Source organism: Chaetura pelagica, unplaced genomic scaffold (assembly GCF_000747805.2).
Source record: "Chaetura pelagica isolate M959 unplaced genomic scaffold, ChaPel_1.0 scaffold566, whole genome shotgun sequence".
Classification (NCBI taxonomy): domain Eukaryota; kingdom Metazoa; phylum Chordata; class Aves; order Apodiformes; family Apodidae; genus Chaetura; species Chaetura pelagica.
The window spans coordinates 17,653-28,127 of NW_009953502.1; the positions used below are offsets into that span (position 1 = coordinate 17,653).

At 45.0% G+C, this 10,475-nt stretch overlaps 1 protein-coding gene across 1 annotated transcript; it reads left to right on the forward strand.

Moving 5' to 3' along the window:
- The first annotated feature begins 7,206 nt into the window (after positions 1-7,206).
- LOC104390252 lies at positions 7,207-8,298 on the forward strand. Its single transcript, XM_009999356.1, is given in 3 exon segments — positions 7,207-7,584; positions 7,671-8,026; positions 8,028-8,298. Coding segments are annotated over 3 exon segments (1,005 nt in total).
- The last annotated feature ends 2,177 nt before the right edge of the window (positions 8,299-10,475 follow it).

Consider the following 10,475-nt stretch of genomic DNA (forward strand, 5'->3'; position numbering starts at 1 on the left):
CATTTGCCACTCCTTACCAGTGAGGCTCACACCGGCCTCCACAACAGTCAGTTCTTGAGATCCTCCTGTCACTCCAGAGATAGTGACAGATTCTGTCCCTTTATGATTCAATGGCATTAGGGTGCACTGTGCACCAATGTCCACCAAGGCCTTTATACTTTTGTGGTTTTCATGTGCCAGGCCACCGAATCCACACAGGCCAGTTGTCACAGTTTGATTCAGGATTGATGCTCTCGATCCCCTCCCACCCAGGTAGGGAAGGAGCGAGAGAAAAAGAGAGAGACTTGGCTGGATTGAAAACTCAATAGCCATTGTTATAGCAGCTGTAGAGACTGAGGACACTGAACAGCTGCATACTTTGCCTGGCCTTTCAGATGATTCTTCTGTAGTGGGGCTGCTGAAGGTTGAATATCAACAGGTGCCAATTGCCACTTCAACGGGGCATAGATGACAATATCACACCAACAGAGACTGTGATTCCCATTCACAAGCTGATCTGGCAACTGGAGAGCCAAGGAGTGATCAGCAGGACTCACTCACACTTCAACAGACCTATATGGCCAGTGCAAAAGCCTGATGGCGAGTGGAGGCTGACAGTGGACTATCGTGGCCTGAATGAGGTGACACCACCACTCAGTGCCACAGACATGCTAGAACTTCAGTACGAGCAAGAGTCAAAAGCAGCCAGGTGGTGTGCCACAAATTGACATTGCTCATACCTTTTTCTCTATTGCTATAGCACCAGAGTGCAGGCCACAGTTTGCTTTCACCTGGACGGGAGTCCAGTACACCTGGAATCGACTGCCCCAGGGGAGGAAACACAGCTCAACAATTTTCCATGGACTGATCCATGCTGTACTGGAGAAGGGTGGAGCTCCAGAACACCTACAGTACATTGACGACATCATTGTGTGGGGTGACACACCAGAAGAAATTTTCAACAAAGGTTAAAATATCATCCAAATTCTTCTGGATGCTGGTTTTGCTGTAAAAAGAAGCAAGGTCAAGGGACTTTCACGAGAGACCCAGTTCCTGGGAATCAAGTGGCAAGATGGACGTCGCCAGATCCCAATGGACGTGATTAACAAAATAACAGCAATGGTCACACACACAGAAAGCTTTTGAGCAGATCAAAAAGGAGAGACTGCGCAATGGCCCTTGGACCAGTTCAAACAGGGCCAGACATCAAAAATGTGCTCTGAACTGCCTCTGGGTACAATGGTCCTACCTGGAGCCTCTGGCAGACAGCACTAGGGGAGACTCAAGGTCGACCCTTGGGCTTCTGGAGCTGGAGCTACAGAGGTTCCGAGGCCAACTACACAACAACTGAGAAGGAGATACTTGCAGCATATGAAGGAGTTAGAGCCGCTTCAGAAGTGATTGGCACTGAAGCGCAGCTCCTCCTGGCACCCCAATTACCAGTACTGAGCTTCATGTTCAAGACTAATATTTCTCCTATCCATCATGCCACCGATGCGACTTGGAGTAAATGGACTGCTTTAATCATCTAGTGAGCTCAAATACGAAAACCTAATCGCCCTGGAATAATAGAATCATTTACAGACTGGCCAGAAGGCACCCACTTTGGAATGCCACCACAAGAAGTGGTGAGACGAGCTCAAGAAGCTCCACCATATGATCACCTACCAGAGACTGAGAAACAATTTGCTCTTTTCACTGATGGCTCCTGTTGTCTTGTAGGGAACCGCCGTAAGTGGAAAGCTGCTGTGTGGAGTCCTACATGACTAGTTGCACAAGCAGCTGAAGGAGAAGGTGAATCAAGTCAGTTTGCAGAGGTAAAAGCCATCCAGCTGGCTTTGGACATTGCTGAGCGAGAGGGGTGGCCGAGACTCTATTTCTACACTGACTCATGGATGGCAGCAAATGCCTTGTGGGGTTGGCTAAAGCAGTAGCAGCAGAACAACTGGCAGCAAAAATGTAAACCTATTTTGTTGGCCAAAATGTAGGAAGATACTGGGGCTCAGAGAAACTGGTTGTAAAAGTACATCATGTAGATGCCCACATACCTCTGAGTTGAGCTACTGAGGAACATCGGCACAACCAACGAGCAGATGAGGCTGCCCAAGTGGTAAAATAGACTTGGAATGGGAACATAAGAGAGCATTATTGTCATTTGTTAAATTGCCAATCCTGTGTTGAACTGTGACACAGGACCTTGTAAAAAGTCCCTCTCCAGCTTTCCTGTAGGCCCCTTCAGGTACTGGAAGGTGCTCTAAGTTCTCATTCAATGACTTAAGAAGATTTTTTAATTATTAAGTAGGCTCTTACTTTAACTACCACACTGATTTGATCTCTCAAAGAGCGATTGGTAAATTATATTTTCAGTAATAAGGCAGCACAGAGACTGGTAACTTCACTAGAGTATATCTTGTCAATACTGATATGTATTTCTGTGTGTATGGAGAAGATACTTGCTCTAATGAGGTTTTTACTCTCCCAGTCCCATGAACTGGATATTTAACAAGTCAGTAATTTGAATATTAGTACATATATAAAGAAGAACTTCATATTTATCCTGTTGAAAAAAAAAAATCTAACGTGACTCAAACAGACTTTGCTGCAGGGAAGAATACAGACAGTTCAGGGCAAAATATGCCAAACCAAGCCTTGTCTCAAAGAAAGCAAAAAACATACTGATTTATTTCTGTCAGCATTTGACTCAGGTCTGACAACAATGCTCTCAATCCCCTCCCCCTCCCACCCAGGTAGGGAAGGAGAGAGAGAAAAAGAGAGAGACTTGGCTGGATTGAAAACTAAACTACATAGCTTTAATTAAACACTAATGAATGATACAAGAAAATATATACAATTATATACATATATATTCAGGTATGGGCAAAAGCCTCTCGCCTCCCCCCACCTCCAGCAACTCCCACAGCACTTCCCTGAACTGGGAAGAGTCCCGAGGAATCCCGGAGCTGCTGCAGGAGAAAGCACAGAGTGATGAGGGTCAGGAGAGCTCGAGCCTAAGGACTGATGGTGATGGATGGACAGAGTCCTCCCCGGACACCGGCCATGGACAGAAGAGAAGGGAAGAAGAAGAAGGAAGGAAGTTGTCTTCTGTGATCTCTGACCTTCCTCTGAGCTTACGTAGATATATGGAATGGAATATCTCTGGCCAGTTTTGCTGTCTGTCTAACTCAGCCTCCTACGGGGGGGTCACAGATCTCCCCATAGTGTCTGAGCCGGCAGAGTGAAGGTGCGACCTTGAAGCCTCAGTAGTTAGAAAAACATTCCACTGTCTTATCAGCCTAGCAGAACACACTGTTGCTAGTTACAAGAAAGCTTACTGAAGGAAAAAAAAAATCAGTAAAAAGAAAAATTGGCTTCATCCTGGCTCAAACCAGGACAGTCCTGGAATGGCAGCTTAATAAAGCTGGGCAAGGCTGTCCAGCAAAGCATCTGGGGAGCTGAAGAGACAAAATTGGAGGGACAAAACTATTTGAAGATGCAGGCTGAGTTTACAGAACTGCTTTTGCAAATGTTGAAGTAAAAGCAGAGGTGCATCTAGCTGTGGAGAGACAACGTGGCCTGGTCCTCACGAGGCCAACCCATCCTCTTGGCCTCCAAATATGCCACAGCTGTCAGAAGTGACCAAGGGGGCTGGGCTGGTTTAAAGATCTTCCGTAATGGAGCTCCCTGAACTTCTCCAGGCAATTCATTCCAACACTTCTGTTTGTTTATTTATACAGATTTTGCTAGTGGATAACATCAATCTTGCTGCCAGGGTGTGATCTGCTACTTCCCTGTTCTACCAACTTGAGTGTTTTTGCGGAGAAACCAAGCAGGTCCTCCCTCTTCCCCAGGAAACACAATCAACCACTAGGATTCAATATTTCTCTAATATTGGAGCACGACTTTGTGCTTCACAGAGCTGTTCATACCCAAATGTTACCATTCTCAGCCAGTAACAGCTGGGACATCAGAAATATGGAGGCAGAAGCTGCTGGTGGAAGCCTGACTTTGAAAATCTTTGCAGGAAACAATATTAATTTTAAAAGACAAGTTTTGCAAGGCACATGTTGGGTTTAGCAAATGATGCTCAGATCCTTTTGCTCAACCCCCTCATTTGCTTAGAAACACAGTAGTGCCAGAACCTCAGCAAAAAACCATCCCCACAGCCCACCCTAGGAAATGACCCTGGTGGCAGCACAGCTGCTGGAAGGCAAAAAAAAAAAAAGAAGACATCTGTGCAACTATGGATTCAGAGGAGCATACAGAAGCAGACAGAGCATTAGGGACAGTCTCATCAAAGACTTACACCACAAACACTGCAAAGTTACACAGGACACGAAGGAAGTGGCTCTGAGCTTATGAAAGAAGCCTGGCAGATTTGCAAAAGCTAAATGAGGCAGCAGCACCACAAATTCTACTACACACTGTAGCAAAACCCACAGCCCAAGTTTTATCACCAATTCCTCTCCACTCCTCCTCAGGATTTAAGTCCACTCAAAGCAGGATAAGCCCGTGTGATGGACCTGAAAGAAAGCAGCAGCAGGAAATATAAATGACATGACATATTTCAGCTCCACAGAAAGATTCCTTAAGAGGAAAGCCAGCATCCAGGTCAGCCTCCAGGAGCTCAGCTGTCCAGGGAGCACTGGCTGAAGGAGTTACATAGACTGCTGGGAAGAGCTGCATTGTCCAAGACTGACCACAACCACCTCACTGGTGAGTCTTCTTGTAGGATGGGTGATGCATCTGTCTTGCTTGGAACACAGGAACTGTTCTGCTATCCTGGGGAACAGGGCAGGGAACAGCTATTTCTGGGGGAAACACAGCCCACAGATTCCCAGGGCTGTGTGTTTTCAAATTTCTATTCCACCAGCAACTGGCAAGACCACCAGCCAACTGGCAGGGCCAGCAGCAGCACCCTGTCTGCAGAACAGACTGGTCACTTTTGTTTTCAAGATCTGAAAACTGCACATGACCCAGGAGATGCAGCACTTGGAGAGCTGGGACTCAGAAAGAGCTGCTGAATGAAAAGCAGAGGCATGAGTGTCTCTGTGACCACAGCATTAGCTGGAGATGCAAAGGGTAGCTTGGGAGCTACCAGCACTGTAAGACAGCTCTGCAGGGACCTTCTGTTGCTGGGTGAATCTCAGCCAAATGTATTTGGCAGGAAAAACAAATGAAGAACAGCTTTCTTTTTCCCCAATGGACAAATTCCAGCACTGATCCAGCCCCTGCCACCAACATCAAGCACCTCTGCAGGACACTGGGCCTGCACTTTGCTATCTCCACTGCCAGGCTCAGCCTGCAGAACACAAGACTTCATTTCTTGCTGCTCCATTTTCCCCCAGCACAGCTTTCAGGAGAACACAGCAAACTGGCTGCAGCTTTCTGTGACAACCTGGGCTCCTTTTGCTGCTGCCTCCACTGTTCAGACTCTCACCAAGCCCAGCAACAGAACCAGATTCTTTTTCTGGTTCTGCTGTGACACTTCACATGGGGAGGACCTGGGCTAGCGATTCATCTTCTGCAAACTGAGTATCTGGTGACTGGAGAAGGCGGAATACAGACAGTTCAGGGCAAAATATGCCAAACCAAGCCTTGTCTCAAAGAAAGCAAAAAACATACTGATTTATTTCTGTCAGCATTTGACTCAGGTCTGACAACAATGCTCTCAATCCCCTCCCCCTCCCACCCAGGTAGGGAAGGAGAGAGAGAAAAAGAGAGAGACTTGGCTGGATTGAAAACTAAACTACATAGCTTTAATTAAACACTAATGAATGATACAAGAAAATATATACATATACAAATGTGTTCAGGAATGTGCAAACGCCTATTGCCTCCCCCCACCCCCAGCAACTCTCACAGCACTCTCCTTAACTGCGAACAGTCCAAAAAAGTTTGGAGCTGTCAGAGAGAGCACAGAGTTATGAGGGTCAGAAGAGCTCGATCCTAAGGGTCGACAGTGATGGATGAACAGAGTCCTCCCCGGACGCCAGCCATGGACAGAAGAGAAGGGAAGAAGAAGAAGGAAGGAAGTTGTCTTCTGTGATCTCTGACCTTCCTCTGAGCTTATGTAGATATATGGAATGGAATATCTCTGGCCAATTTTGCTGTCTGTCTAATTCAGCCTCCTATGGGGGGGGGGTCATAAATCTCCCTGTAGTGTCTGAGCAGGCAGACTGAAGGTGCGACCTTGAAGACCCAGCAGTTACAAAAACATTCTATTGTCTTATCACCCTTAGTTAGAACACACTGTGACTAGTTAAAAGAAAGCTTACTGAAGGAAAAAAAAATCTGTAAAAGGTCAATTGGCTTCATCCTGGCTCAAACCAGGACAGTTCTACTTTAGAAATGTATAGATCAGAGAGAGGAAGACTATACTGAAAAACTCCCATTCCTTTCTTGCCACTGACTTTTCTAGTAACAGTACTAGAAAAGGTAATCTCAAGGTGATGCTAGAGAAAAACTAGTTTCTTGCTGTAACATTCAGGATATATGGTGCTTGTCTCGAACAATCCAAGAGATAGTGTATTCAGACACTCAGGGTGTCTGGTGTTTGTCTTGAGACATAAGAGTGCCAGTCTCAAGATGCCTCCTAGGACCGGACCACCCCCCCTTCTACTACAAGACCAACATGACACTGCCGGATCTCTGGGTGGTGACTTTCCTTTAACTCTTTCTTTTCTTTCCTGATCTTTCTCTTTTGTATTTTAGGGTTAGTTATCACATCTATTATAAGCTTATGACAAATAGTTGTAATTCTTACCAGCTTTTCTGCACCTAAATAAAAGCCTGTTTGTGCACCCTATATTGTATTATCTTTGTTTTGCAATGGTGGGATCACAAAGAATCTCGATGTATCTGACTATCGGTTCATGACATTAATTGGCGTAGTCAGCAGGATCCCGCCAGACAAAAGGGTGCAGCTGCTGTATGACTTGCACCAGGAGAGGGAAAGCAGAATCCAGCCGCACCTAGGCTCCTCACAAAAGTGAAGAAGTTTAGAAAGCAAGGGTGTTCTGCCTGATCTTTTGTAAGCCATACACCAGCCTCAGCGATCATTCTAGGATAAGAATTGATGTATGGACAGAAGACCACTTTGGGGGCCTAAATTTGTTGTTGTGGATGTCCCGACACTAAGTTGTACCATGCGGAAGTGAAAGGGGGGCAGAGAGATAAGTGGTACCCTTCTGCAACGTTAAGCTCTTTAGAGTTGATAGTATAGACACCATGGATAATTCCCCTTCACTAGAGGAATTTTTGGAGAAGGTTAAAGCCAAACCCTCTCCTGGGGGAAAACAATGGGCCCAAGAACATTGGTCAGATGCTTCCGCCCTTGTGGAAAGGATGATCCTGTTGCAAACCCACTCGAAATGCAAACCTGGTAAGGGTAAAGCTATAGTTTGTGCAGCATTTGGAGCAGCAGTGTCAGCCGCACAGGAAGAGGTAAAATCCCTTAGAGAGAAATTAGAACAAGAAAAGAGCAAAGTGAAAGTCCTCTCAGGGGATGTGGAGAATTTTGCCAAGGCAGAGGGGGGCAGCGAGGAGAAATCTGATACTGGTAGTGGATTATATCCCTCCAAGGAGTTAGAAGAATTACGGAAAAGAGTAGATCAGTTATAAATGCATCCCCCCCCCAGCCTCCTGAGACCACAGAATATCTTTAAGATGGTGATCACGATACTCAACCTCAGATGATAACAAAAGAGGTACCCATTTCCACTTTAGAACTTGCCAAATTAAGAAAATATTTTGGTAGATCCCTCAAGGAATCTGAGACAGAGTATGTGTGGAGGATCTCTTTGCTGGGGGGGGATGAGATCATGTTAACTGAAAAGAAAGCAAATGAATATTGGGGACCCAAGGTATTTTTAACCATGGGTGATAATAGAGCCCGCTGTACCCTCACTCAGCGTGCTGCTTATTGGATAGGGGGATTAAAACCACCAGAGAGAGGAAACCCCCTTGCCATAAAAAGGGAAGTCGACCAGTTAGTAGAAAGTGTGCAAAAGGAAGCTTGTCTCCAAATGATGAATGAAAGGAAGTCAGATCCACAACAGTTCTATGTTGTTACCTGTGGATCCCGAAAGATTAACCCCTCTGATACAGGGACTCCCTGACTCCTTAAAAGCAATGGGAATACAGCTACAAGGCAGAATTCAGAGTATTGGTTCTCAAGACAGGTTGTTAACAGCATTAGAAATAGCACTTTCACCTGATTGCAGGTCCTCTGAACAAAAAGCATGGACGTGGGGGGAGGTAGCTCAAGAGCTCATTGACTATGGGCGAAAGTATGGTCCTGTGGTGCAGAGTAGAAAGTAAAGGACTAGGGCGCATTCAGCTGCCTGCACCCTTTAGGGGAAAGGGGACACAGGGTGCCACGAATACTAAAGACACGAGAAGAGACCTGTGGATGGAGGGAGTCCGTAAAGGCATCCCACAAGAATTAATGGAGAGACTAAAATTTTGCAGGAGCTCGTCACACAATGGGCTTCCCCGAGTGGGGGGGGAAGAAGAAATCTTGGAATAAACCCTTAAATGACCTGCATAGCCCGAGTGTCTCCATGCAGCTGCAGGGAAACTAGCTGCCTCCGCCCCCATGGACAGCCCAGGGGCGGAGGGTGGATGTGGATTAGAAGGCTCAGAATGAAAAGAGATTTGCTGATAGCTTGTCATGGTTTGACTCAGGATCAGCAATTAAACCAGATACAACAATGCTCTCAATCCTCTCCCCCCTCCCGCAGGTAGGGAAGGAGACAGAGAATGAGAGAGACTTTCTGGATTGAAAACTAAACTAGACAACTTTAATTAAATACTAATGATAAAAGAAAATATGTACAACTACATACAAATGTGTTCAGGAATGTGCAAAACCCTATTGCCTCCCCCCAACCCCAGCAACTCCCACAACACTCTCCTTAGCTGTGAACAGTCCTGAAAAGTCCCAGACCACTGCCAGAGAGAGCGCAAAGTTATGAGACTCAGGAATGCACTAGCCTAGGGGTCAACAGTGATGGATAGATGGAATCGTCCCTGGACGCCAGGCACAGATGGAAGAAAAGGGAAGAAGAAGCAGGAAGGAAGTTGTCTTCTGTGATCTCTGACCTTTCTCTGCATCTGAGCTGGCAGGGCAAAGATGTGACCATGGAGTCCTGTCAGTAACATAAATACTCCAGTGTTATCAGTCCACTAGCTGGAACACTTGCTGCTAGTTAAAAGAGAGGTTACTGAAGGAAAAAAAAAATCAGTAAAAGGAAAATTGACTTAATCCTGGCTCAAGCCAGGACACTTGTTTTATAGCCCCTACTAAAACTTTGATAAATTTGTTTACTGGACTACAGTTTCTATCTTTGTGATTTTATTAAGATTTGTCTGGTTGTGGTAATTTTGGTCTTTTGAAATACTTCCTTTGTTTATTTGACTAAGGTTTTTGCTTCTGTGTATTAATTGGGATCTGACTAAAATGAGAGACAGTCTAAAAGTGATATTCTGAAAAGGTCTTGTTGTTTTACTTGTGTCTTATATTTGTGTTATTAAAATGGGTAATGTATCCTCAGCAGGAGTTGACATTACCAAATGTGCACCATTTGGATATATTCTGAGATATTACAATAAGTTTGGAAGTAACCCCTTATCTAAAAAATTTGATAATGTACTGTAATGGTTGGTGGCCACTTTAAACCCTGAAAGATGGGGGGAAATCACCACTATTATTTATAACAAACCAGGACAATTATATTGCAGTTAATGTTGTTTTGCAAACGTAAGAGAGGATGAGATTATGTGCCGTGTGTGGATGGTTTTATGACTTTAAGAAATTATTATGGTATGAAAAGGAAAGTTGTTGTAAGTCAGTGAAAGAGGATGAGAATGTAGAAGACATGCAGTTGTTGGTACCCTCAGCTCTACCTCTCCACCCTGGTATACAGGGGAGAGTGACAGGGAGGACAAGTGTACAATCAGAGAGGATACGAATTTCAGTCCAGTGGCTGGGAGAATGAAGACACAGTGTCCTGCTGTTCAAGCCCCTTTAAGACAAACAGTCAGGGTGGTAACAGACTTAAAAGACAGAGGCATTATTACTTGTGTGCACTTTGCTTTTAATTCTGCCTGGCCAGCTTACAATTGATGACAGGTACTGAGTGCCAACACCATACATTTAACTGCTGCAGTGCCAAATGTCTCAAAAAGTGGTAACTCAAATTCAGGGAGCATCCCATTCATGGGTTGCTATCCTAGATGTTAAAGTCTTGTTCTTTATTGTTCCATGCCTGAACTAACAGGAGGGGAAAGGTTGTGCCGTATCTGGACTTCACCTATTGGTGAAAGTTTCTCATATCCATCTCTTGTGTTTCAGATGTTGCTTTTGACCTATATTGTCAAGATTCTGAATATTAATACAGGAAGCTGAGGTGCACTGTGTGTTTCTAATATCTTTTTAATGCTTCCCTGGCAGCTTGCTCAGTTTGTTCTAACACACATAGCTTCATTATTTGCTG